The sequence below is a fragment of the Canis lupus genome, chromosome 5, assembly GCF_011100685.1.
Source record: "Canis lupus familiaris isolate Mischka breed German Shepherd chromosome 5, alternate assembly UU_Cfam_GSD_1.0, whole genome shotgun sequence".
In the NCBI taxonomy this organism is placed as follows: domain Eukaryota; kingdom Metazoa; phylum Chordata; class Mammalia; order Carnivora; family Canidae; genus Canis; species Canis lupus.
In genome coordinates, this window is record NC_049226.1 from 65,046,186 (window position 1) to 65,072,034 (window position 25,849).

The window sequence follows — 25,849 nt, forward strand, 5'->3', positions numbered from 1 at the left end:
GAGAAGGACTCTGGCCCCAGAGCTCCCATGCTGGAAGAGCCCCAGCTGCCCTCTGCCCTGCCCATGCCAAATGGACCTCATCTGCACCCCTGCGGGACCTGCACGGCTACTGGTGCCCAAGACCTGGCCCCGGAGCTTCGGAACCCTCTTGCTGGCCTGCCGACCTCTTATGTGCTGGGTTCCATCCCAGGACCTAGAGGGCCCGCCTGTCCTGCATTGGCCCCTTGGCCCTATGCAGAGGCCCCCTGCACCCCACGATGGTGGGTTGTGACTGGGGAGGGGATCTTGGCCACAGCCAAGGAAGGCCTCCCCGGCCCCGGGGGAACGGAGGGCACCTTGGATTTCCCACTTTCCTAAGGATCCGGACCCCGGGACCCCGGGTGTAAGCGGTGCCTCAGCTGCCCTGCCAACCCTCTGCCCCTGGGCTCCAGCGGGTGTTTCCTGCTGACCCTCCGCGCCCCCACTCCGTACGGGGGGTGGGGATCTTCGTGTCTCCGCACTGATGCCGATGCCACAGCTGCGTCCTTGTAATACTGGGGAGATGACGAAGGAGGAAGTAGAATAAAGCATTCGAATAAAGTAACGAGCATTTTCGGTGGTTTTCTTTTAAGAGCTGCATTTCGCGGAAGTTGGCGTCGGGAGAGTGCGCCGGGGTGCGATCGCGGGGTCCCGCCCCGAGGCCCCGAGGAGGCGGGGCGTGGCGGCGGCCCTAGCACCCCTCCTCCCCGACTCTCCCTCGGGGCCCCGCCCGGCCCGCCTAGGCCACCCTCGGCGGGGACGCTTGTTCAGGGTACAGGGAAACCCTCGCGTCTCCACCACCCCGGCACCCGAGATTCGGTGAAATACGGTAGCCCCGCAAGCGGCCCGCCCCGCCCCCGCGGCCCCGCCCCCCGCGCAGGCGCAGAGCAGCCCGCCCGGCCCGCCCCGGCGTGCGCCCGGCGCAGCTTGCGGCCCGCGGTTCGCCGACGCGCGGTGGCTTGGCGATGGCGGACCCCGAGCTGCAGCTGGTGGCGCGGCGCATCCGCAGCTTCCCGGACTTCCCCATCCCGGGGGTGCTGTTCAGGTGCGGCTGGGCCAGCCACGTGGGCCGCGCGGACGGATGGGCGGGGCGGGGCGGGGCGGGGGCGTGAGCGGGGCCCGGCCCGACCCCTGGGCTCACACGGCCTAACCTAACCTCGCCTGCCAGGGACATCTCGCCGCTCCTGAAGGACCCCGACTCCTTCCGCGCCTCCATCCAGCTGCTGGCTAGCCACCTGAGGAAGACCCACGGCGGCAAGATCGACTACATCGTGGGCAAGTGGGCGGGCGCCTGAATCCCGGGGTCCCCCCTCCCGGCGACCTGGCCGCCCCCTGCCGCTGCGTGCCCCAGGACCCCCTCCCGGCGACCTGCCCGCCCCCCGCCTCCGCCGTGCCCCAGGACCCCCCCTCGCGACCTGGCCGCCCCCTGCCGCTGCGTGCCCCGGGCATACCCCCCTAGTCCCGCCCGCCCCCTGCCGCCGCAGGGGTGTCCCTCTCCCCTGAACAGAGCGCACACTGGAGGGGCGCCCAGCGTTTGCTTGGGGCCAGCTCTCAGGGGACAGGCTGGGCACTGCATCAGTGTTTAGCCGGTGACCCCCCCCCCCCCTCCCCGGATTGTAAGGAACACCTGCTGCACCTCCCCTCCAGCCTTGGTGGCACAGCCCAGGCCCAGGTCACCCCCTTCCCCCACCCCAAGTCCCAGGTCCTCAGCCCTGGACACGTGGAGACCGGGCTGACTCTCCCAGGGTGTGTCTGGCCAAGAGTCCACTAGGCCAAGAATGGTGGTGTACCCCTTCTGCAGTGTAGACTGAGCTGTGGGTCCTCCCCCAACATGGGGCTTCAGGGAGCACCCCGGCAGGTCTTGGCCTTGCATGAGCCCCATCCCCTGGCCCTCCCAGGTGGGGGCCCTGCACTTTTCCTTTCGGGCAGATGCATCTTTGAAGGATGCTTAAGGGGCATCTGGGTCTGTTCTATAGTTACTTGTTCCCCAGATACCTGAGGCAGCACTATGGGGAGAAGACAGGTAACAACCCAGCAGCCGCACAGCTCCTTGCACCCCCAAACAGGATACACCTCTTCTGTGGCCCCAGCTCCCAATCTGCCCATCAGCACCCAGCAGTCCCTGCACTTGGTACTGGGTCAATGTCCTCAAGAGGATGGATGCCACTGCCTTTCTGGCTGGAGCCAACAAACCTAGGAGCCTGCTGTCTTTGCAAAGGCTTCCTGTCCTTCCCTAGTATGGGCCCATGGGGCTCTTCATGCTGCTGGGCCACACTGCCCCTTGACACCCCAGCTCTTGCCAACAGGCCTGGACTCCCGAGGCTTCCTGTTTGGCCCCTCCCTGGCCCAGGAACTCGGCTTAGGCTGTGTGCTCATCCGAAAGCAAGGGAAGCTGCCCGGCCCCACCGTGTCGGCCTCGTACACGCTGGAATACGGCAAGGTGAGTGGGCTGGGAATGGCCATGGTTGTTGCTCAGTTTGCATCTGGGAGACCAGGCTGGCTCACACAGCCGAAGAACCAGGGCCCAGACTGGCCTCCGGTCTGTCCCCTCCGAGGCTCTGCACACCAGGGGCATTCCCGGAGATGTGCAGACCATGTTTCTGCTTCCTGTCCACAGGCTCAGCTGGAAATCCAGAGAGATGCCCTGGAGCCAGGGGAGAAGGTGGTTGTCGTGGATGATCTGTTGGCCACTGGAGGTGAGGGTCTCCCCCTAGCAAAGAGGACCTGGTACTATGGCTGCTAGGGTAGAAGAATGTGCCCCGCCACGGGAGTGGGAGCAGAAGTGGACTGGGGCCCAGCACTCTACAGTTTACCAGGGAGCACCAAGACCCTGCGTGGGCAGTTGGGAGCCTCGTTACCTACCCACCCCCTCCCCTGGCTGGATGGCCCCAGCTAGGCAGGGCCTCATTCTTGCCCCCTGCTGACCCTAGGAACCATGCGCGCAGCCTGTGAGCTGTTGGGCCAACTGCAGGCCAAGGTACTGGAGTGCGTGAGCCTGGTGGAGCTGACATCACTGAAGGGCAGGGAGAAGCTGGACCCTGTCCCCTTTTTCTCTCTCCTGCAGTATGAGTGATGGGCCCCAGCCTGGCAGATGGGAGTTCCAACTTGGTGGCTGGCTGCTGGGGGACACCGGCCATCTGCCTGCACTTTTGTAACGGTTTTGTACAGTTGCCTTGTTCCAGTGCCTGGGCCACCTTCAGGGCCCTTCTGGCAGGTTCTGGAAGTGCCAAGCCCCAGCAGCTCCACGTACAAACACAGAGAGGATGAATAAACTATTTTGCTACACTGGCTGCTCTTCCTCCAGGTGCCGGGGAGGAGTGGGATCTGGGCCGGGGGGCAAGGACGTGCAGGAATCCCACCTGGCAGGTTGGGCGGGCCTGTCTGTGGTACTGTCCTCAGCCAACTGTCTTATGTCCTTAGAAGGAGCAGAGACTGGGTGCCGCCCAAACTGCTTTCTGGTTGCTGCTCTCACAAGTCCAGCACCTTTTCTTAGGGTTCTAGACACTGGAAGTGTTGGTCAGTTTTGACAGGTCTAGTTCCTTCCAGAGGCTCCAGGAACACCACGTCCTTGGCTTCCAGAGCCTTCCCTCCATCCTCAGAGCCAGTGGCCTACCACCCTGGTCTCGCAGCCTGCCTGCCTCTTACAAGGATCTAGGGGGGCACCAAGCCCACGGGATCACCCTGGATTCCTACGTGGACGTCTAGGGGGTGTCAACTGCCTGGCCCAGTGACCACAAGGCCACCTCTCCCATACCCCACTTTTCTACACACCCAACAGCCAAGACAAAGTCCCCAACAGAAATCAGTTTAATGACGATACGCTGCTCTGGGGTAGGCCTACCATCCACACTGGCCAGAAAGCCTGGTGGGGAGTGCAGAAGGGAGGAAAGTGCATCGTGTTCCTAATGGGAGTAAAATGGACACAGCGGGTGGGCCAGGAGCCTGAGGCCAGTGTCCGCAAGGCTCACAGTGCTGCCTCTGCAAGGGCAAGGTGGGCAAGCCTCATGATGACACCTGCCAGGTCAGCAGCCTTGTCCAGCTTGATGTAGGTGTCTGTGCGGATGTGGTGGAGGCTAAGCCAGTCGGGTAGCAGCTCAGAAAGGAGCCGTATGTGCTTCTCCATCTCTCCTGCAGACAGGGGATATGTGAGGCTGGGGTGTGTACATAGCTAAGTGGTGCTAACCCCAGGGGACGGGTACCCAGCCCTGTCAGCAGGCCTTCCCGATGCCCAGTGTTTGTTCTAGCCCCTACCACGCTGGTCTGTATGAGTAGATGGGGAAGGGGACCCAGAACAGCCTCGCTGAAATGCTGAGCTCCCCCCAATGAGCCCCAGGCCAGCCCCCATCCCCAAGGGGGAGCCACCCCTGGCTTGGAGGGAATTGAATTCCCGTGGGGCTGCAGCGGGGACTGGCTGGGTCATAAGGGTAGAGGCTGGAGATGACCCCAAGAGCACTGTGCCCACCCAGTCCACAACACAGATGCTCCAAACACATCAGGGGGCAGGTGGCAAATCCACGGCACCCACCCTCACCCAGGATTCAGGGATGCGGAGAGGGCCCAGCCCCAACCCCTACACACACCGGGGTTCATGGCTGCAGGGTAGCTGCCCACCATCCTGCTGCAGGCCACCTCCATGGTGAGCGCAGGCTTACGCTCGGACACAAAGATGCTGCGCAGCACGCGGGCCAGCTCGGGCAGCCGCTGCAGCCGTTGCAGCCGCTGCTCCTGCTCTGGGTTTCGGGTCATCTGCGCCAGCTGCTTCTGTGCCTCCTTGCAGCGGATCTACAGGAGCCCGGGAACAGTCAGTGGAAAGCCACCCCCATGGCCCTCCTTCCAAGACCCCAAACACTCACCCTCTCTAGCAGGTCCTGGGACACCCCCTTCAGGGTCGCAGGTGGGGTGACCGGCAGGGCAGGGCTGGGGGCCCCAGGGCTGCTAGGCTTGGTCGTACGCAGAGCCAGGTCACTCAGGGCCTTTTCCATCTGGGGCAGGGCAAAGAAGAGAAATGAGAAGCCTTCTCCCATCCACGTAGACACTGGTCTGTGAGGAGAAGCCTTCTCCCATCCACATGGACACTGGTCTATGAAGAGAAGCCTTCCCCCGTCCCTGTGGACACTGGTCTGTCTAGCCCAAGCTCGCCCTGTGCATCAGGGCAAATAATCGCTGCCCCAGGGCAAAGCTAGCCAGCAGGGAGGGCACATCCCACCCCCACGAAGTGCGTGGCCAAGGATGGGGCTGGTCGGTGCCCACGTGGAGGCTGGACTGCCCTGCCCCTATGATCCCTGACACAGTCTCACCCTGGGTGACATGAGGCCGCGGGCACGAGCCAACACCTCTTGTGCGGTGGCCACCTTCTCCGTGGCAGGTGGCCGGGGCAGCTCAGCCGGCTCGATGTCAGGTACTTCGTCCACATTGAAGCGTGGGTGCCAGCGTGTCAGCCGCTCCTCAGGCACCACCATGGGAGGGTTCAGGGAGGCCAGGAAGGCCTGTGTGAAAAGGGAGTAGAGGGTACTGGGTGACCCTGGGCACATTCGCTGGGGCCCTGTCCCTGCCGGATGACTTCAGGTAACTTCCTGCCCCTCTCTGCTCTGGGTGCTCCGCAGGGCCAACGGCACCCACTGAACCCATCACAAACCTCCTGGAGCCTGAGGCTGCCCTGCCAAGCTCCTCACCCTCACCCAGCTGGGCACCCACCCTGTAGGAGGCAGCAGAGGAGGAGTTCAGCCTCTCGAGAAGGCCTGTGTCCTGCAAGTTAAGACTAAGAGCTACGGGAAGGGCTGGGGCACTGGAGGAGGGCACACTTCCTACGAGAACCGCCCACTCACCCTGTGATGCTCCCGTACGCGCTCCACCAGATTCTGGCTGAAAACCTGCCGGCGCTGCAGGAGGTGTGAGGCCGTGAGCTGGGGAGCCGCGCTGCCAGCCTCTGTGGGAAGGGTTCAGGCCTGAGCCCCCAGGCCGGGCCAACCCAGTCGCCCAGCCCCTAGACCACATGTCTCATCGACAGTCCCTGGCAGAGAAACAAGCTCAGAGCTGCGTGGACCTGGCCACAGCACACTCACCCTGGTCCAACACTGGCTCGATGGTAAGCTGGTAATCAGATCTCTTAATGCCATCCTTGAAGGTGGGGATGTTGCGCTCCTGGCGGAAGCGATAACAAGCAGGGTACACAGTTCTGATCTGGCCCACGTTGCGCTCCTCAAAGCGCCTATAGGAAAGGTGCTGGGGTCAGAGCGCACCGGGCAGGGCGAGGCCCCCACCCCCTGAGGGCCACTCACTTGCGCATCATGTCCTGGACACCCTGCTTGACTTTGGCAAAGGTCACGGTCTCAGAGCGGTTGTAGAGCATGCCCACGATGGTGTCCATGCTGCGGAACATCTCCGCCAGCACCTGGTACTTGTACGGCAGCACGAGGCCTGGGGGCCCCGGCTGCGCCAGGGCATGGAAGCGCTGGTAGGCAGGTGCCTTCTCTCCACTGCCAGGGAGGGAGCCAGGCCTCAAGAGAAGCACCAGACCCACACCCCTCCCACGCCAATGGCAGGCAGGCAGGGTGGCCAAGGAGACCCCAGAGCCAGGGCTTGGAAGCCTCTCCCATGCCACACCACAGAGCAGTTCTCAAAGCCCCCGCACGCCCCATCTACCAGTCAAGAGCATGACTGAGATGGAGGCAGAATGTGCAGCTTCAAACCTGGCTCTGCCAGGTCTTGTCTGGTCACCTAGAAAGTCCTGGGCCCCCCCCAACCCTGGCTTCTTTATCTCCAAGAGGCACATGATGACCACAGGGAGGACAGCCTGTGGCCAGAACTGGCAGCATCTCACAGAAGCCAGGGCGCAGAGCTAGCAAGGGGCAGGGCGGGGATCTGAAGGCCTGTCGATGGATTCTATGGAAGGGGCAGTCCCCCCCCAGCCCCCGCCCAGCCCTGTCCTGCCTTTGCTCCCACCAGCCTAGCCTTCCCTCCGCAGCCCAACCACCCACCCAGGACTCACCACGCCCCTGCTGGGTGCCCCTGGTCCTTGGGGACGCTGGATTCCCCAGCATCCTTCCTCTGGGCACCTGCCCTCAGCTTCTGGGCCCGAGCCCCAAGCTCCCGTGCCCGCTGCAGACACGACTTGAGCTCAGAAAGAGTGACTTTTGAGGAGGCCTGTGGACACAAGATGCTATCAGCTGGCCAGTCACACCCACACCACTCTACCTCCCCCGCCCTGGGTCCAGCCTCACCCTGCTCTCCTGGGCAGCCAGGCGATGCAGCCGACCTGCTGAGAGAGGGGCCTGCTCTGGGGAGCCAGGGACAGCCAGGGCAGCTGGGGCAGGTGGGGCAGCAGGGACATCTGAGGCGTCAGGGACAGCCGGGGCAGCCAGGGCAGCCGGGTCAGTTGGAGAGCCAGGGTCAGCAGAGCCACCCGGGGTGTCCGGGACAGCCGGGGCGGCCAGGGCAGCTGGGGCAGGTGGGGCAGCAGGGACATCTGAGGCGTCAGGGACAGCCGGGGCGGACAGGGCAGCCGGGTCAGATGGAGAGGCAGGGTCAGCAGAGCCACCCGGGGTGTCAGGGACAGCCGGGGCGGCCAGGGCAGCTGGGTCAGATGGAGAGGCAGGGTCAGCAGAGTCATCCGGGACGTCAGGGACAGCCGGGGCGGCCAGGGCAGCCGGGTCAGAAGGGTCAGAAGAGTCCTCCGGGGCGTCAGGGACAGCCGGCGCCGGACGGGAGGCCTGGAGGGCAGGACCCCAGAGGTGAACGAGGGCTCCTACTTCCCCAGCTAGCCAGAAGGGGCGCTGCCGGCGCCAACGCGGTTCTGCCGCACTCCAGCCCGAGGCCCTGACCCCTGGTCGCCCACCCTGGCCGCCAGGCCGGACATCTAGCCGCCCCTCCGCCCGCACCTTGGCGCTCGGTTCTCAGGGCGGCCCCAGCAAGCCGGCGCCCTGCTGTCTGCGCAGACCCCCCCGCCTCGGTTTCCCCCTCACCGCGTCCGCCGGCAGCCGCAGCCTCCGGCGCGCGGGGGGCGCGGGGCGGTCGCGCGCAGGCTCGGCGGGCGGGCGGGGGCGCTTGCGGCTGCTGCCGGGGGTGCGGACCCGGGCGCGGAGCGCGGGCTCGGTGGGGCTCGGGGTGCGCCAAGCCGCCTTGGTGCGCGGCCGGGAGGCATGGGGCCCGGGGCGGCGGCGCGCGAAGAAGTCGGTGAGGCGGGGCTGTGCCATGGCGCTTGCAGGGACTGGAACCGCGACCCGGAGGGACGGAAGTCGTGCCGCGCTCCGCGCCGATTTTCCCGCCGCGCCTGGCCCCGCCCCCCGCGGGCGGAACCATCGGGCCGGGGGCTGGGGGGGCAGGAGATGGACGCGCCCGGGCGCATGCGCACTGACGCTCGCGCATGCGCCGTCGGCGGCCCTTTCTACGAGTCTCGCGGCACGCGGGCTAGTTCCGCCCCCGCCCCCGCCCCCGCCCCCGCCCCCGCCCCCGCCCCCGCCCCCGCCCCCGCCGGACACGGGTACGTCGCCGTCGGGGCCGCGCGGGTCCTCTCGGTGGGTAGAGGTGACCGCAGCAGCGGTTGGCGATGGAGGAAGCGGGCAGCTGAGCCCTTGCTTCGGAAACGTGCAAGATCGTGGCGCTGTGGTGGCAGCACAGATTGTAGGCACAGCCTCCCGAGACCCCCGGGAACGAAGCTCTGGCTCGCAGCTGCTCATCAGGGGGAGGCAGCTGTCCTCTCTCCCGTGCCTGGTTTCACAGTTAGAATGGAAACACCTGGTCTTGGAGAGTTAGAGCCGCTGGATCTAACCACAAGTGATTTCGGGATCTGCACCCAGCCCCTGCCCTCTGTAGACAAGCTGATGAGCGGGAGGCCTCCCCAGAGCCTCCAGAATGCTAGCACGTTCCCACCAGCGTCCCATCTGCCTTCCCACCTGCCCACCCACCCGCCTGGAGCCAGAGTGCAGGCTAGGCTCATGCCGCCCCAGGAGAGCTGTGTGAAGTGATGGGAGGCAGAGCCCACTTCGGAGAAGACTCCCTGCCTGCCTGGCCACCACATGGCTGTGTGCTCTGAGTGTGCCCTCCCGGCCACACACACGAAGGGGACACCTGGGAGGGAGATGGTCACGCAGTGCTGTGTCCTGGCCAGCTCCCCGGGGTGCTCTCCTGGCGACAGAAGCAGGCCGTAGGAGGCCCTGAGGTTAGCTGAACCCTGGAAGGACCCTTCACAGGGATCTTTTAGGATCTGAACGTGAATCTAAAATGTATGTCTCAGGAGCGCCTGGGCAGCTTGGGGTGAAGCATCTACCTTCAGCCTCAGGTCACGATCTCAGGGTCCTGGGGTCCAGCCCCACGTTGGGTTCCCTGGCCTCCCCCTGCCCCTCCCCCCTGCTTATCTGCGTTCTCTCTCTCTCTCTCTCTCTCTCTCTGTCAAATAAATAAAATCTTAGGGATCCCTGGGTGGCGCAGCGGTTTGGCGCCTGCCTTTGGCCCAGGGCGCGATCCTGGAGACCCGGGATCGAATCCCACGTCAGGCTCCCGGTGCATGGAGCCTGCTTCTCCCTCTGCCTGTGTCTCTGTCTCTCATTCTCTCTCTCTGTGACTATCATAAATAAATAAAAATTAAAAAAAAATAAAATAAAATAAAATCTTAAATAAAATGTGCCTGTCCCATATGGAATGAGGCAAAGTCTGGGGACTTAACAGTACTGCCTTCATTCACTCACCACAACCAGCCAATGGGAGAGGGCATGCCTTACCACAGGAACCTGGGGAAAACTCCAGGGCTCTGGCCAGTGTCCACACCATTGCACGGTGTCTGGCCATGCCACTCTTGGTTTTAATGTCACTCCCGGTGAGTAGGCCTTTTTGGGGTGACTTAAGCCTTGTGGGCAGCTCCTTCTTAGAAAATTGTCTACCCACCTACAATGATGGAGTTCATCAGCCACCTCTGCAAGGTGTTACCCCCACCTTCCAGTCACAGCTGATTGGATGGGAGATACACAGCTGAACCAATCAGATCCTCTCCTGGGACACAAGACTGGAGTTGGAATCACCCTTCTGTCACCTGTGGTTGTGGGAAGTGAGATGGAGTAGGACAGCCACCTTCTACCATGGATGTGGACACAGAGATAGTGAGCAAGGAACCCTGTGACCCCAGGACAGTCATCCAGACACAGCAGCTGACTCAGATAGTTTTTAGTGGTCTCTCGTTTGTTCTCACAGGAGCCCCCCAGCCTGTCATGATGGCCCAGGTTTATATGAAGCAGTCTCTAGCCACACACACACACACACCCCCATACCTCTGCATCTTTGGCTTAAAGTGCCTCTCAGAGTTTCTATTTCTTCCAACCCGAGGAGGTTGGATATAGTATTATCATAATAATATAGTATTATTATACTATAATAAAAGTATAGAGCCTAGAATAAGGGAAGTGAAAGCCCTTCTCTGCTCTGTTCTGCCCCAGCTCCACCAGAAGTGTCATGTTAGGGGATGTGAAGAGGATGGAGCCCGGCTACAATGCCTTCAGGAGAACGAGAGACCAAATAACAAAGGAGCTAGAACCTTTGTTTGTGGATATTCACCCTGGAGAAGCCAGGAGATTGGGGACTGTGCTTTCATTCGTGTGGTCACCAGTATTTACTGAGTGTGTCCACTGGGAACCTGGCTGTCAAAGGCCTAGTGCAGGCAGGGCCACTGAGGGTCTGCTCTGGACCAGGTTGAGAACAAAACAGATGAGGCCCCTGCTCTCAAGGAGGTCACATTTTACTGGAGAGAGACAAATTAGTTTTATTAAAAAACAGTTTCAGATAAAGAATATGAGATGGAGTGACTGGGGGAGCCACTTTAGATCTGAGGGTTCAGGGAGGCCTCGTGGAGAAGATGACACTGAATGGCAAGAAGGAGCGGCCACGGGAATATCTGAGGGAGAACCGAGTAGAGAATACAATCCAGACCACCACCAGCATCATTGTCATTTTAACCACACTCTCAAAAAATGACTAGAGTTGCAGTCAGTTCTGAGTCTGAGTTACAGCCGTGTCACTAGAAGCCATCCCACCCCCTGGTCTGCTACCGTAGCACATGCCCCACAGGAATGATGGCATCTTAACCACTCTGTCCTAATCCCATTTGCACTAACAACTACCACCCAAGAGTGTGCAGCACCTGATCACTTTCAAAGCCGCTTCACAAAACAATAATAGATGGACTCTACTCAGGTGTGCCGCGTGCTGGCCCAGTTCCCCGTAATTGGAATGCCTTCTCTCTCTCACCCTCAGAGAAAACCTACAAGCCATGCTCCATTTGGGGATGAAGAAGCCAAGACTTGCAGGGCATAAAGCTAGCGCACCGGGGTGCCAGTTCTGCAAGCCCACCTCTGTCTCTGTCGGCCTCTCCTCCCCAAGAGACCTGACCAGAGCTGGAGATTTATGGTGGAATTCAGGTTTTAGGTGATTTCCTGGGTTCCCCAGAGAGCCTGTCACCTGGAGCTTTTCATGGTCTTAGCTTATAATGTGATGTGCACAGCGAAATCCAGAGGCAGCTTGACCTTCAGTGAAGACACTTGGGTCTCAGCAAGGATCAGCCTGCAGTGTGCTCACCGTCCAACAGACAAGATGGGACAAATGGGAGGGTGGAGAAGCTGCTGCTGCCCACGGGCTAAGTGACCTAGGAGGTCTCTTCTCCTCCTGAGCCTCACATCCTCATCCTATTCAAGGGGACCTCACAGAATATGCTCTCAGCAGAGCCCTGGGAAGGCAAATGTAGCAGCAAGCTCCGGTATGACAGTGACACTGCCAACAACACACCTGCTTTCAGAGTCTATCAGGGTGGGGACAGGGCACACTGTGTCTTGATCCACATGTGAGTGTCCAGAGCACCATCACCCGACACAAATGTGGTGGGAGCCACAGGGGTAGTTTTACTTTTCTTGTAGCTACGTTAAGAAAGAAAAATCAGGTAACAGTCCTTTTATTTTATTTTATTTTTTATTTATTCATGAGAGACACATAGAGAGAGGCAGAGACACAGGCAGAGGGAGTAGCAGGCTCCATGCAGGGAGCCCGACCTGGGACTCGATCCCAGGTCTCCAGGATCACACCCCGGGCTGAAGGCGGTGCTAAACCGTTGGGCCACCCGGGATGCCAGACAGTCCTTTTAAAGTATATTTTTATTTTACCCATTATGTCCCAAATGTTATCATTTGAACAAGTAATCGATATAAACTTTATCAAGGAGCTGTTTCACATCTTCACCACCATCCACGTCACAACATCACTAAGTCCTGGTATCAGTCATACTAAGTGCAGTTCGGACTTTACACCTTACATCTCACCTTGGAGCAAGCTCAATTTTCACGGAAATACTTTATCTTTCCCACAAGCGCAGGGCAGAGCCTAGGTCCTGGCGAGCTGGAGGCTGCAGGGCGGGGGTCCGCACGACCGGGCGGCCGGGCACAGGGCAGGGACGGCGCCCAAGGACACGCGACGTTAGACCTCAGGCCCCCAGCTCCACCAGGAGACCAGGCCCTGGCGCAGCCCCGCGCTGTCAATCACGCGGCGGCACGGGGCGGGGCGTAACTGCAGAAGGGGGCGGTGTCTGTGGCGGGCGTGGCCGGAAGGGGCGTGGCCGGGATGGCGTGGTTGGTGGGCGTGGCTCCGGGTAGGTTAGGGGCGGGGCTCTGAGGCGGGGCGGGGCCGTAGGGAGCTCCGGCGGCGGGGGCGGGGCCGGGCGGGGCGGGGCGGGGCCACCGGGGGTGTGGCTCGAGGGTGGGCGTGGGCGGAGCCGAGGCCTGGCGCTCCGGCTTGAAGGAGCGGGGAGGGGTACCCCGCTCTGGCGCGGGCACGGGAGAGCCGCCGGGCCACTTGGGTCACCTCGGCCCGAGGATCCTGCAGGCTCCGCGCCTCCTGTCCTGAACCCTGCTGCCCTGTCCTCGGGGGAAGGTGGCCCTCGCGACGATAAGAGCCCACTCAGAATGCCCGGAGCGGAGCCGCACGCAGAACCTGTGGACAGTCACAGGCCTGCACCCCGGGGTCCTGCTCCGCGAGGACGAGGAGGAAGGCGGGGCCGACCCCTGGCGTCTGCCCTCCCGGCCCAGCTCGCCGCGGCCCCCCTCGCCCTGGCCCTGGCCTACCCTCCGTAGGGCTGTAAATGTCCTTCACCTGAGGACCTCGGGAGCCCCGCCACAGGCCACTCCCCATACAGGTGGGCTAGATGTGGGGTGGGGAGCTCACAGCCCTGCGGAGGGAAAGGCCCCTCGAGCACAGGGGCCAACCCGGCAGTGAGACAGGCCCACTTGGCAGCAGCCACTGCCCGCCCACTGGGTGCTGGACACTGCGGGGGACAGTGGCAGTGCCCACTGGGGTAAGTGAAAATTAGTCGTGGGAAACCCCACTAAGCTCTCCTGCCCTGCCACCGCCTGCCCATTGCAGACCTAGCGGGAAGACGGACCTGGCCTTCTGTGGACTTGACCTTGCACATGGATCCTACTCTACTACTCTAGCCTGAGGAAGGGAAGCTTGCCTCATTCACCCCCATCCTGGCCCCCACCCCTCCTCCCCACCCCCACACTCCCCACCCCCGCGCCCACAACCACTCCCTCCACCAGTGGGAAACCACCACACTTCTGGCTCCTGGTCTACCCCACTGGACTTTTCGTTCATAACAGCATTCCTGACATACCCCTTTCCTCCTTAAAAAAAGTAAGCCTCTCCTCCGTACCCCACACTCACCTATGGTTTTGCCGTGGCCCCTTTGTCCCAGACTGCAGTTCTTCTTTATTCCCTAATACACCCAGGATTGGCTGGTAAAATAACTGACAGGGCCTATAACCGGGTCCTGTGAAGTTACCTTCCCCTGGGCCAGCCTCACCCAGCAGAGGCTGACTGCATGGGAGGCCCATTTCCCCTGGGACCTGAGTTCTCCAGGTGCCAGCAAGGAGCAGCTCCCTGGAAGCCAGGGCTGGGCCAGGGTTTCTGCTGCCCTCGGTGAGGGGCGTGTGCTGACAGGGGAGGGCATACAAGGTCATTTTGGCCTCAACACTATGGCCCTAGGGCCTTGGAAGCCTACACTGGCGGGGGGTGAGGGTGGGGGGGGCCAGACCAGGTCTTGTTGGGGGCAGAAGCCTGAGGGGTGGGAGCAGAGAGATTGAGGCCGTTACTTGGGCAGAAGCCTACGACGTTGGGGGCACCTAGGGGGCTCAGTCACTGGAGCATGAGACTCGTGATCTCAAGGTTGTGAGTTTAAGCCCCACAGTGGGCTTAAACAGAAATTATTTTAAAATAAAGTGGCTTAAATAGAGATTATTTAAAAATAAAATCTTAAACAAATCCTACAACTTTGGTTTATAAGGGGCAGGCTGAAGATCAAATCAGATGCCTGCTCGTCCACCAATCTGTGTGTGTGGCAATGGGCAAGCGGCCGCACTGAGCGGTGAGGGCGTCGCCACTACATGCCTGTAGTGAGCCTGCCTGGAGGAGCACACAAGGAGACAGACCCCATGGTCATGAGTAACAGAATGTGATGTACCCAAGTATGGGGCAGGGAAGGCCCGGACCCCAGGCTTCGGGCATTGATGGGAGGGACAGCATGACCGTGTGGCTGGGCAGGGGTTTGGATTAGCACGGAGCAGTTTGAACTCCCCGCTGAGGCTGACAGGGAGGGAAGTGGAGAGCAGATACACGCTGACAGCAGAGCCGTTGGTTGCTGTGGAGGACAGGTGTGGGGCAGGCCTGGCGGGGGCTGTGGCAGCCCCAGTGCTGAGAGAGGGTGGGAGTGGGCAGGAAGGAAGGCTGAGTGCAGCCCAGCAGGACCGCTGAGTGACCACACGAGGCCTTGGGTAGCTTGGGACAGGTTAGGGAAGGGGCAGGTCCTGGGGCCCATGGAGGCTTTCTGCCTGGACCTGTGAGGGGTTCAGTCAGCAAGGCAAGCCCTGACCACACAGCCCCACCCCGAGGTCTCTGGAAGGTGGGAGTGGGACCACGGTGGGGTCTGTCCCTGGTCAGATCAACTGCTATTGGGAATCACACATGTGCTCTTGGTGGGGGACTCCCTTCACCTGGATTGCCAGAGAGCAGAGCCCAGGACAACATGTCTGTAGGACTCCGTGTGATGGGCACTGTAGGAGCATGTGAGAACGGGGCACCCGGCGGGGTGGAGGGGGCCGGCGGAGGACACCTCTCTCTGCTCAGAGCTGAAGGCTCAGTCACACATGACTGTCCCCCAAAGGCTGAGCAGATCATGTCTTAGGACTGTCCAGGGGAGAAGGGAGAAGAGTTTATCCACCGGCTCCCCTGGGTCAGCTACACTTCCCTTCTGGACATGGTCAGGGTCAGGGATCAGAGAATTCTGGGCAGAAGAGCAGGCAAGGGAGGGGCATGGAAGGGGCATGGGAGGGGTGCCACCGGGGTGGGGGTGGGAGCCTGTGTGATTCTGTGGCTGTTGCCACATCGAGTCTGTGGTTGGCACTGCACAATGGCATCTGATGAAGGTGCTGACCTTCCACCCACTCTGGAAAGCTCTGTGGCCCTTCTGTGTGCAGGTGGTGTGCTGGCCTTGGGGTATAGAGGCGAGCCTGGGGAGCTCCCAGGTCACAGGTAGTTAAATCCCAGGGGTCAGGGCAGCTGGAGCAGAAAGGCAGTCGAGAGTGGCTGGCAGAGGAGAGGCACTCCGAGGTGTCCCAGAGAATCGAGGAGAGGTTTGCCGTGTGGGGAGATGGCATTCCGCAGAGGTGTGGCAGAAAGCAAAGCATTTGGGGGAGCCCTGTGTGTTTTGCACAGGTGTATAGACAATGAAGCAATGCGGCAGGTGGCCTCAGCACTGGGACAGGGTGCTGAGAAACCCTATGGGTGACCCAAGACCCTGAGGAATAGAGTAATGTGGTCAGACCCCCTGTGCCTGCCTCCTGGGCCTGAATGCTCAGGACCTTCCGTCTGCCTTTCTCTGCTCCCAGCCAGCACCCCTGGGTGGAGGAGGACATCACTCTGCTTGCTCTTCTTTGGCTGCACTTTGCTCTCAAAAGCTGGGGCCCTGCTGCCCACTGTCTACTTGCTGCAGGCAAGGGGATGCTTTCCTCCATTCCCTGCACCTAAGCAAACTGGCGGTGACTTCCATCAGTGGGATCACTGCTCGGGGCCATTGGGCAATACTGTTCTAGTGATAGTAGAGAAAACCAGTAACCGAAAGGCTGGCACAGGACCAGCAGGAATCTGATCAGCACTCGGGCTGCAGGGGGCTGGGGTTCATCAGTTAAACCTGCTTTGTGAAGTTTCCAGCAAACCAGGAAGGCACCCACTCCACCCTTGAGCTGACCCTACTGTCCCAAATCCAGAACTGCAGGCAGGGAAGGGGACAGCCGCATGTGCACACAGGCTGGGCACTGCTCCTTCTGCTCCCACCCGGCTCTCAGGAGAGCCAGCGGGCCCCCATGTGAGGGTGGGTGAGTCAGCAGGATTGGGAGGCCCAGGAGAACCAAGGGCAGGCTGGACAACCAGGCCTTGCCCCAGGGCCAGGACCGCCTGCCGCTGACCCACAGTGCCCACCTGGGCCCGGTTTGGAGAGTGGGTTGCTGAGCCCGTCCTGTCCAGGCACCTGGGATTGCTGTCCCTCGCTTCCTTCATGGTATCGCTGGGGGCAAGTCTCAGAATTGCCCACAGTGAGCAGAGGGAAGCAGAGCATTTTTTTTTTTAAAGATTTTATTTATTTATTCATGAGAGAGAGAGAGAAAGAGAGAGGCAGAGACACAGGCAGAGGGAGAAGCAGACGCCATGCCAGGAGCCTGACGCGGGACTCGATCCTAAGACTCCAGGATCGCGGCCTGGGCCAAAGGCAGGCGCTAAACCCTGAGCCATCCAGGGATCCCTGAAGCAGAGCATTTAGAAGGGGCCAACCTGCCTGTGTCTTCTTGTCTTCTCTGCCTCCGCCTCAAGCTCAGGGTGACGGAGTGCATCCCTTGAAGGAATGAAGCCCCCACCTGGGGAGGCCCCTAGAGCTCGCAGCCAGCCCAGCCTCCCTGCTGTAAGGGCCTCCAGCCAGGTAAGCGCTGCAGACTCAGGCACTCCTCTTCCCCAGGGTCAGCTTGTTAATGTGTTAGAAACCCTCTAGTCTTGGTGGTTTTATTTAAAACCATGGGTGTGCTACTGATCCCTGGCCCAGATCCCAATCTCGAGATGGGGTGACAGCCTGTCTCTCTCACTCTTCATTTCTGTCCACGGTGTGCACGGGGCACTGGCTGGGGCCCACCCTGAGGACCGCCAGGTGGCGGCCAGGTGGCGCTACTCACTCTCACCAGACAAGGGATCACTCTAGCGTTTGACAGGTTTCCTCCTCTTTCATTCACAAGTTCTGAGGCCAAACAATTTTAACAGCCCGTCCTCCCCCTAAAAGCCTCTGGGTGGTGGAAATGACCGCTTTTCCCAGGGAGGACCATGCTCCCTGAGATCAGCCAACAGTCTCTGCCACTCTGCCAACCCCTCTTCTTCGCCCTGTCCCCCTGGCTGCCAGGGACAGGCCTCCTTCCCATGGGCAGGCACAGCTGGTCAGGCAGTGGATGCTGACGTGGGGTGGGCTGTGTAGGTGTAGCAGGGCCACTAGTCACTTCTTGCCCTGATGACCCTGTCGACCACAGAGGACACGGGACACCAGTGCCTCCCATCATCCCATCCAGCTGCAGGCGGTTTGACTGCTGAGATGGGGGTAAGGAAACTGCTGACAACCTCTCCAAGTTGGGTTCGTGTGGAAAACACCGATTACTCATCAGGTGACCTTCCCCAGCAGCAGGTGTGGGTTTCAGTTCCTGCCTGATTCCTGCTAGAAATCTGCGAAGAGCTCCTGGCCACGGGCACCTGTTGGCACATTTCTGCATCATGTGCTCCACCTTGGCCCGTGAGGCCAGGAGGTAGCTCCAGACCCAACTCACTGTCGACACTGACTCTGGTCCGGCCACATCCTGAGCAAGGAGAAGGCTGAATGCTGGGCTTCCAGGCAGCAGGGCCACAGGGTTGCCAGGAGGGGTGCAGGGTCCAGGCCAGTCTGGGTGGGCAGGTGGGCAGGAGAGGCTCCGTGCTCCACGTGGACAAGTCCCCCGGAGAATCCGAGCCTCTGCAGAGCGGGCTGTGTGCTGGTTCCCTCGGGGTCAGTTCCTGTTCTCAGCTTCCAGCAAAGGGGAAACTGAGTGGGAATCTTCTGGGGGAAATAAAATAGCTCCCCAAAGCTCGTCAAATCTTTGGCCAGCAGTCCGGAAAAAAACATTCAGAGGAAAGAATGTGGTTGCCTCCGGGGAGCCTCCCAGGTGGGAGGAAGACTCAGGGTGGGCTGCTCAGAGATCATCATAACCAAGAGCCTGTTTCTTCAGGTGGCTGTTTCTGGGGTAGAAATCCACAATATCAGACTTATCATTTTCACTCTCCTAAGTTTCCAAGTTGGCAGCACTAAGTACATTCACGTGGTTGCACAACCACCACCAGCATTTCCTGAACTCTGTCCATCCCAAACAGGAACGCTGGCCCCGTTAACTAATAACTCCCCATCCCCTCCTTCCCTGGGGAACTTCTTGTCAAGGTTCCGTGTCCATGAATCGGTCTGTCCTGGGTGTTGGGGTAAACGCAGTCACACAGTATGTCATCTGTGTCTGACCTCTTTGCTCGGCATTGTGTGTCCCCGGGTCATCCGCTGGTGTGGGCCAGCATTACACTGCTGTTTCTGGCTGGATAACGTTCTGGGGGTGGGGGGTGGGATGTGCCACGTTTTATCTACTCATCTGTTTGTGGACACATGGTTTGTTTCCGCTTGAAATTCATGTTTGAGTGTGGGCAGCTAACAAGGACGGTGCTATTCTTGGGGAGAAGTGAAGCCCGACTGATCAAGTCCCCTGCGATGACGCAGAACCTGGCCCTTCCTTGATCCCTCGGGGGACTGACCACTCCTGCTCTTTCAAGACTCAATTATTAATGTGATCAAGAGCAATGAACTTAGTAGGACTGTTAGGTTGTGGGGCAGTGGGACAGCAGGAAAGCTGGACTCAAAGCCTGGCCTGTTCTGTGACCCATGACTGCCCCTCTGGCCCACGTGTCCTTACCTGCACGCTCAGACACTCCTGCTCCCATGCCTGGCAGGGTGGCAGGTCAGCAAGTTCTTTTTCTGAGAATCTGTCCCCACTGTGCTTAATTTATTTTGTGAACAGTGATACTGTATGCATATAGCAAAAAAATCTAAATAGCGCAAAATACTATTTCAGTGACCAGTATGTTTCTTTCCCACCCTGAGAGCTTGGCTTCGCCCCTGTGCTCTCTCCCTCTTGTCTCTGTCCTGCCTCACACTCCAGGGATGCAGTGTAGACCTGGGCTCTATACCCTGCCTTTTTTCCACAGGGTAATATTGTATCCTAGAGATTGTTTCATGCTGATACGCAGAGAGCTGTTGCTCCCCTGCAGGACTCACTGTAATGATTTAGTGTCTCCTGCAGGTGGATTGTTAGATTTTGTCCAATCTTTTGCTACTTGCTACTCGCTATTCTTGGACACATGCCTTGTGTTCCTTAGGGAGCACATCTGCTGGGCAAGTTCTCAGACTTCCCCTTCTCTTTGCAGCCACTGTTTGGGAGCCTGGTAGGAGGGTAGGAGCACAGTGAGCCAGGTCCCCAAAGCTGTGTGGGGGCTTTGGGCCTGCCTGCTCTGGGACACCCTCTCCTTATCCTCATTCTCTGTGTCCTCCTGCTCCCACACCTCAGAGCCTGCTCTTGGGAAAGGGTCTAAAGCCTGGTGTCCAGGGCACCTGGGTGGCTCAGCGCTGGAGCGTCTGCCTTCATCTCGGGTCGTGATCCCGGGGTCCTGAATCGGGCTCTCACAGGGGAGTCCACTTCTCCCTCTGCCTATGTCTGCCTTTCTCTGTGTGTCTCTCATGAATAAATAAAATCTTAAAAAAAAATAAAGCCTGATATCCTAAGCCTTAGAAGGACTTAGCATCAGGGAGTGGTTTTTAAACTTTTATTTGCATTTAAACCCTTTATACAAACAAGGTTATCTTATGCTCCCTGTATGGGAAAGAACTGGTCCTCCTGAAGCACTAGAGGGGGATGAGGACCCACTCTGGTCTTCTATCTATGCACACATTTTAAAATCACTGGTTTCAAGTATTCCTTAGACCCTCTAATGTCAGAGTGGAGATCCCTCAGAGATTTTTGACCTCAGTCCTCTTATTTTACTCTTTTGGGCAGAGCTCAGAGAAGGGCAGTGGTGAGCCAGGACTCACAGAGGTCCTGCTCCTGCCCCTCTGCTTTGGAGGGGTCTACTTTCTGAAACTCTGCACACTTCACTAGAAGGTGGTGTGCTGGGGCATGAGTTCTCTCTGAGAAGGTGAGGAGGGTGTTGGTGGTTGGGATTGTGGCTACTGAACCTACAGACTGTCCCTTCCAGGCCTGTAAAGGTGGACATCAGTGTCCTGAGTGTGGGGATGCCCACTCTCACCTGTCCCCACGGTTGCCCCAAGGGCAGGCCAGGCAGAGGAAAGGGCAAGGGGAGGCCTCACGGTAGCTTGTGTCTATTCTACAGGTTCCTCACTGCTGTTGCTCTGGGAGGGCCTTCCTCTCCATCTGCCCTCTGGTCTCCAGTCCATGGCCTGGTGGAGAATGCCCATGGAGGTAACTGAGGGCACAGACAGCAATTGTTCCTTCTCAGTCTACTCTGATGTGGTCTCTTCAATCTTCACAGCTCTGCGGCTTGGGGCCCCATCTCGTAGCTGGTCTGGGAGGCATGGGAGGAGGGATGCCTCCTGGGGCCACAGAGCCAGCAGCTGGTGGTACCCATGTGGGCTAGCCTTTTGGTCATCTCTATTGATGTTAATGCTGCTCTGAGACCTTGGCTACAACCCCTGCCGAGGGATGACCCTAGGTGGCCAGATGCTGGCTTCCCGTGAGGGTGGCATCAGCTATCTCCACCAGAGGCTAGGACTGGCCAGCACTTGCAGGGGGTCCTGGGACTCCCAAACACTGGACCTCGTATCCCCAGCTTCCTTGGGGGTCTGGCCTTGGGGCAGGACCCCAAGGCTACAAGTCTCATAGGGCCAGACATAATGCCAGCAGGAATTGAGGCAAGATGAAGCAGGTAGAAGAGGCAGAGAGAAAACCAGTTGATATTGAGCAACAAACTTTTGAAAGTCTGCATTTCTTGCTTTTCAAAAGATGTGTTTATTTGAGAGCGAGCAAGTGAGCGTCAGGGAGCTATTGGGAGGGAGAGGGAGACAGGGTCTTCAGCTGACTCCACAGCACAGATCCCCATGTGGGGCTGGATCTTGCCACCCTGAGATCCGGACCTGAGCTGAAACCAAGAGTCCATGCGCTACCGACTGGGCCATTCAGGTGTCCCAGCACGTCTGTCCTGGGTGGCAGCTGGCAACCGCAGGTGGGTGTGGAGTGGATCAGTGCTGGCCACAGGCTCTCTGGGCCCCAACCACAACCACCGCCCAGCTGATTCCCTTGTGCGGCCCAGTCTGGGACCTAGAAGCCAGGGTCCAGCGGCCTCCTGCGGGGTCTGCTGTTTGTCCCGTCCAGCTCACCTCCAGGGCAGCAGAGGCCCAGGTGAGATGGTCTGGGTGACATGCCCGGCGCACCCTGGTCAGACCCTGGCTTTTCCAGCCCAGGCAGGGCTCTGGCCGCTGTCCCTGCTCCTTAAAGCAAAGCCATCAGGGCAGACAGAGAGGGCGGAGGTGGCCCCGGTTCTGCGGCTGCGACCACCCCGCGGTCCCCAGGGGGCGCTGCTCGCTCGCGTCTACACCAGCAAAGCGAAAGTCGCTCCGGCCACGCGGGGCGCCGTGGCGCGTGGGGTGCTGCCCGGGGAGCGCGGGGCCGGACGGCCTCCCCTCCGCGCTTGGCCCGGGGCGCCTCTCGGCTGGGGGGCCTCTCGGGGCTCCGGGGCGCGCGGGGGGCGGGGGGCCGGGGGGGCCGGGGGGGCGCGGGGGGGCGCGGGCGCGCCGACCGTCGGGGCAGCTCGGGGGCGGGCACGCCGCGCGGGGCGGGGGGGGCGGGGGGGCGGGAGGGCGGGGGCCGAGCTTATAAAGGCCTGCGGGCGGGCGGAGGGGCGGGAGCGCACCGCCCAGCCGCGGTCCGGCCCTGCTCGGCCTCCGCCAGCCGCCCAGAGCCGCGCGCTGCGCTCCGCCGCGGGGCAGGGCTGGCACCGGAGCAGGCTTGGGGGGCCCCGGGCGGCGGCGGAGGGCGAGGCGGAGGACGAGGACGAGGACGAGGACGCGCTCGGGGGTCCCGGCCGCGGCACGTGCGGCTCCCGCCCTGTGCGCCATGTCCCCTTAGCGCCGCGGCGGCACCGAGACCCCGGGCCCCCGGGCATGGAGCGGCACGTGCTCGGCGCCGTCCTCTACTGGCTGCTGCTGCCCTTGGCACTCCTGGCTGGTGAGTGGGCGCGGGCGGGGGTCGGGGCCCGGCGAGAGCTGCGGCCCCGCTCCCCACTTCGCGGCCGGACGCCCCAGCAGACTCCCCGGGACGCGCGGCCCGCATTCCAGGAGCATGAGAGCGCCGGGGAGGCGGGGAGGCCGGGGAGGCCGGGGAGGCCGGGAGGCCGGGGAGGCGGGGAGGCCGGGAGGCCGGGAGGCCGGGAGGCCGGGGAGGCGGGGAGGCCGGGAGGCCGGGAGGCCGAGGCTCCGTCCCAGCGCCAGGCCTGGAGGGCGGCGGCGGGGTGGGGGGTGAGGTGGCAGCCGGGCGCCCTCGGGGGCCGGTCGGTCAGCGCGCGGACAGCAGCCGGTGCCTCCGCGGGGACGCGGGGGAGTCGGGGCGCCGAGGGGCTGCTCTGCTCGCGGGGAAGGGCTGCAGGGCTGAGGAGGGGGCACGAATCTTTTTCTCTCTTTCGTGTTTAAACAAAAAACAAAAAAAAAACAAAAACAAAAAACAAAAAAGCGCAAACTTGCATCATGACTTCCTGACCAATCTGGGAGAAGGCGGGCTTCCTGCCTGGAGCTGTTTAATCTGGAGCCTCCAGAGCAGAACTAACATCGGTCTGTGCCCTCAACTCGCCCGGCCCCACCCCCGCGGCCTGGGGCAGGCCTGTGCTTTGGGAAAGATACTTTAGGCTCCTCCCCGCCCTTCCCCTGCCCTGGTCGACTCTTCAGGGTCTGTCCAGGGCTGGAGGAGGAATCCCCTAAGGCTCTGATTTGGTATTAAAGCCGGGATCCTCAACCCTGGCCTCAGTGTCTCCTGCCTGCGGTGCTCATCAGTGTCCCCAGGACGCTGGGTGCTGCTGCGGCCTCCCCCTCTGCAGCCCTCCTGGCCTCTCTGTGCCCAGGGGAGAGCACCCCAGAACTCCTGAAATGCTTCACGTGGTCCTCAGCCCCTGCACGTGGGGTTGTCTGCACCAGCCCCACGGGTGTGAGCTGGAAAGCTGTCTGATTAAATTGGTTCAGGGAAACGTGGAATGCTTTGCCTTGTGGAAGTCTGTCTGTGACGTGGAAATCTGTCAGACCGAGGTGGGTGGGGGTGTTTTTATCCTGAAAGCCCTCCCAGGGCCTCTTGCGTCCCTCAAGGTGGGCCTCTGCCAATCCCTGTTATAGGTAGCAGCGAGCTTCCCTGGGGACCAGGAATGTGCGGGAGCCAGAGAGGCCTGCATTTTGGCTCCCAAACAGACTCTGTTTTGATTTGTAACAGAGAAAGATGGTGAAAGAAGGAAATTTTCAGGACAGGAATCAATGGAAACCATTGAGGTCGGAGAGGAGAGTTTGAGTCAGCCCTGTGTGGACAGGGCAGCCTGGGATCAGCTCAGGGGAGCGTGCAGGGTCACCTGGACTGGACATCATACTGACTGGCTTTCCTCCTCTTGCCTCTAGAAAGCCAGATGTACAGACAAGAAGACTAGACCTAGCTGGAGGGGGCTCTGTGTGTGTGTGTGTGTGTGTGTGTGTGTAAACAGGTAAGCTTCTGGAAGGCCAGGTTTACTTCTGACTGCTGTGCTACGCACCTGTGGCTTCAGCCTGGTCTCGCGGGTGGGAAGGGAACCCGTTGTGGGGGGGTACTGTGGAGGCGAGGGCCCTTCCTGTAGGACGCACCTCCCTGCAGGTGGTGGAGTCTCCTGGTGCAGGAGGGCAGACTTTTCCTGTAACAAGCCAAATAGTAAATATTTTCACATCGTGAACTTTTCTGATATTCTTTCCGACCGTTAAAACATGTAAAAACTGTTCATAGCTTGCGGGCTGTACCAAAACAGGTGGTAGAGCCAGAGTGGGCCCAAGGGCCAGAGTTTGTTGGCTTGCTAGTGAGTCAGGGCTCCTGGGTCCTCGGGCTCCTGGCTGGTGGCTGTGTGGGTGACAGGGAGCGCTCTTGTTCTCTGGATGCTTCTGTTGGTGCAGGGCTCCCACCTGGGCCATCCTGTAGTCACCTGGGAGTTTTTCAGCTACTGATGATGAGTTCACTATATCCTTTTCTCAGTTTTCCTGTAAACCTAAAACTGCCCTCCAAATAGTCTGTTTTTGTTTTTTTTTTTGTTTGTTTTTAAAAAAAACCTGAGGCCCAGGTCATGCCTCACACTCGTTCTGTGCCCAGTTGTAGGGCTTGGGCTTTGGTGTTTTTCTTCGGCTCTGGGAGAGGCTGGTGTGGATCTGATGGAGAGCCGGGCGGTGACACCTGAGACTTGGGCTGGCTCTCCCGTCCTGGGCGTGGGCAGCTCCCAGGGGACCCTCCTGCTGTCCCGCTGATGGTCAGGCCCAGCTGCCCGGCTGGAGCCATTGGCTCTGCGGCTCTCTGTGGACCTCCTCATTCTGTGATAGGCTTGGGCTAGAAATGGCTAGCTCTGCAGTGTTTTGGAGGCAAGCGTGTGGATGCTGGAGGAGGCGTTTGGATATTAGTCATGGGTGCCCGGTGCGGGCCCAGGCGGCAGCCGTGGGGAGGGCTTGAGTCATCGGAGTGCCCCTCAATTACCCCAGGCCACTCCCCGAACAGCCCGACTGTACCTTGGCAGAGACTCTCCAGCAGGGATGCTGGCCTCAGATGATCACCCCCCCACCCCACCCCACCCCACCCCTGTCCTCATCATCCCTGAGCCCTGGGGGGAGAAGACCCAGAGCTGGAAACTTCTAGGGAGATGTCTGGGCAGCACAGTTTGTGATTCCCAGAGAATAGGCCATACCTCCCGACTCTTGACCTACCAGGGGTGGCCAGAAAATTCCCATCGTGGTCTGAGAGGAGGTGGGTACAGCTTGGTAACTGTCACCGACTACGGGAAACCCATGTGCTGTGGCAGTATGGCTTCTCCCTGTGGGACTCCCGCTGTGCCTGGGGTATCACCTGTGCCACACTGTCACTGAGAAGTGTTACCGTGTAGAATGGGCACTTCCTTCTCTTCATCATTACCATCTGACGCCCTTGTGATCAGACAGGAAGGCAGTGGGAGGATGGATTTGCCAACTGGGGGAAAGGGGAGAGGGGGTGTGGGGGCTGGCTCTGTGCTTCAGGCCAGCATGGAGCCTGGGATTGTCTCATCCCGGGGCCGTGCTCTTCAGGTGCACCCACACCCGGGTGGCCACGGAGCTGGAGATAGACACTGCCTCTCTGAGGCCCCTGGGAAGATGGAGTGAGTCAGTAGGCCTGAGGAGTCTGGTGGATAGGCTCCCAGGTGTGCGTGTACACTTGTGTGCCTGTTGAGGGAGGGGCAGGGCCCACCGAGGAGCTGATGACGGGCCACCTGTGGTCACCGCACTAGGAGCAGGACCTAGAGAGCCCCACGTTGGCCAGGAAGGGTCCTGCAGAGGAAGTGTCTTCTCTGGGGGTGGGAGGAGTCCCCGGGCTCAGATCCTGGCCCCAGGGCTGCTTCCTGGGCGGTGTCTCCTGTTCTGACAGAGCACTAAATTTGCTCCTGTGCTCAGAGATGAAGGGAAAGAGGGGCGAGC

The 25,849-nt window shown here is 60.5% G+C and overlaps 3 protein-coding genes across 9 annotated transcripts in view; 2 read left to right on the forward strand and 1 right to left on the reverse strand.

Annotated features, from left to right (window-relative positions):
- The first annotated feature begins 915 nt into the window (after positions 1-915).
- APRT (adenine phosphoribosyltransferase) lies at positions 916-3,306 on the forward strand. Of its 3 annotated transcripts, XM_038538058.1 has the most exons (6): positions 916-1,063; positions 1,187-1,293; positions 2,325-2,458; positions 2,636-2,714; positions 2,949-2,995; positions 3,083-3,306. In XM_038538058.1, the coding sequence occupies exons 1-6, from the start codon at positions 984-986 to the stop codon at positions 3,089-3,091; spliced, it is 456 nt and encodes a 151-aa protein (XP_038393986.1). In that variant the 5' UTR covers positions 916-983; the 3' UTR covers positions 3,092-3,306. The 3 variants fall into 3 exon arrangements, with proteins under 3 accessions (XP_038393986.1, XP_038393985.1, XP_038393987.1); XM_038538057.1 differs by having other exon boundaries at positions 2,949-3,306; XM_038538059.1 differs by lacking the exon at positions 2,949-2,995.
- A 501-nt stretch (positions 3,307-3,807) lies between these two features.
- CDT1 (chromatin licensing and DNA replication factor 1) lies at positions 3,808-8,225 on the reverse strand. 2 transcript variants are annotated; one of them, XM_038535549.1, is made up of 10 exons: positions 7,980-8,225; positions 7,239-7,727; positions 7,007-7,161; positions 6,297-6,494; positions 6,081-6,226; positions 5,844-5,944; positions 5,352-5,504; positions 4,872-5,000; positions 4,599-4,800; positions 3,808-4,146 (listed from the first exon to the last, which is right to left on the reverse strand). In XM_038535549.1, exons 1-10 carry the CDS (start codon positions 8,208-8,210, stop codon positions 3,983-3,985), a joined length of 1,968 nt encoding a protein of 655 aa, XP_038391477.1. In that variant the 5' UTR covers positions 8,211-8,225; the 3' UTR covers positions 3,808-3,982. The 2 variants fall into 2 exon arrangements, with proteins under 2 accessions (XP_038391477.1, XP_038391476.1); XM_038535548.1 differs by having other exon boundaries at positions 5,316-5,504.
- Positions 8,226-22,169: 13,944 nt separating this feature from the next.
- Positions 22,170-25,849, forward strand: part of PIEZO1 (piezo type mechanosensitive ion channel component 1) — a 56,056-nt gene continuing 52,376 nt past the window's right edge. For all 4 annotated transcript variants that reach the window (XM_038538060.1, XM_038538061.1, XM_038538063.1 and 1 more), the window contains exon 1: positions 22,170-22,370. In XM_038538060.1, the coding sequence (XP_038393988.1) occupies positions 22,307-22,370 (64 nt within the window). In that variant the 5' untranslated portion in view covers positions 22,170-22,306. The remainder of the gene's footprint in view (positions 22,371-25,849) is intronic.

What these genes read in the sequence shown, in the direction of transcription:
- APRT (XM_038538057.1), top strand. Translation starts at nt 984, where the DNA reads ATGGCGGACCCCGAGCTGCAGCTGGTGGCGCGGCGCATCCGCAGCTTC. An exon ending in ACACGCTGGAATACGGCAAG is followed by an intron (nt 2,459 to 2,635) that starts GTGAGTGGGCTG and finishes TCCTGTCCACAG; the next exon opens with GCTCAGCTGGAAATCCAGAG. An exon ending in TGATCTGTTGGCCACTGGAG is followed by an intron (nt 2,715 to 2,948) that starts GTGAGGGTCTCC and finishes TGCTGACCCTAG; the next exon opens with GAACCATGCGCGCAGCCTGT.
- CDT1 (XM_038535548.1), bottom strand. Translation starts at nt 8,210, where the DNA reads ATGGCACAGCCCCGCCTCACCGACTTCTTCGCGCGCCGCCGCCCCGGG. An exon ending in TGCGGCTGCCGGCGGACGCG is followed by an intron (nt 7,728 to 7,979) that starts GTGAGGGGGAAA and finishes CCTGCCCTCCAG; the next exon opens with GCCTCCCGTCCGGCGCCGGC. An exon ending in GTCCAGGACATGATGCGCAA is followed by an intron (nt 6,227 to 6,296) that starts GTGAGTGGCCCT and finishes CCTTTCCTATAG; the next exon opens with GCGCTTTGAGGAGCGCAACG.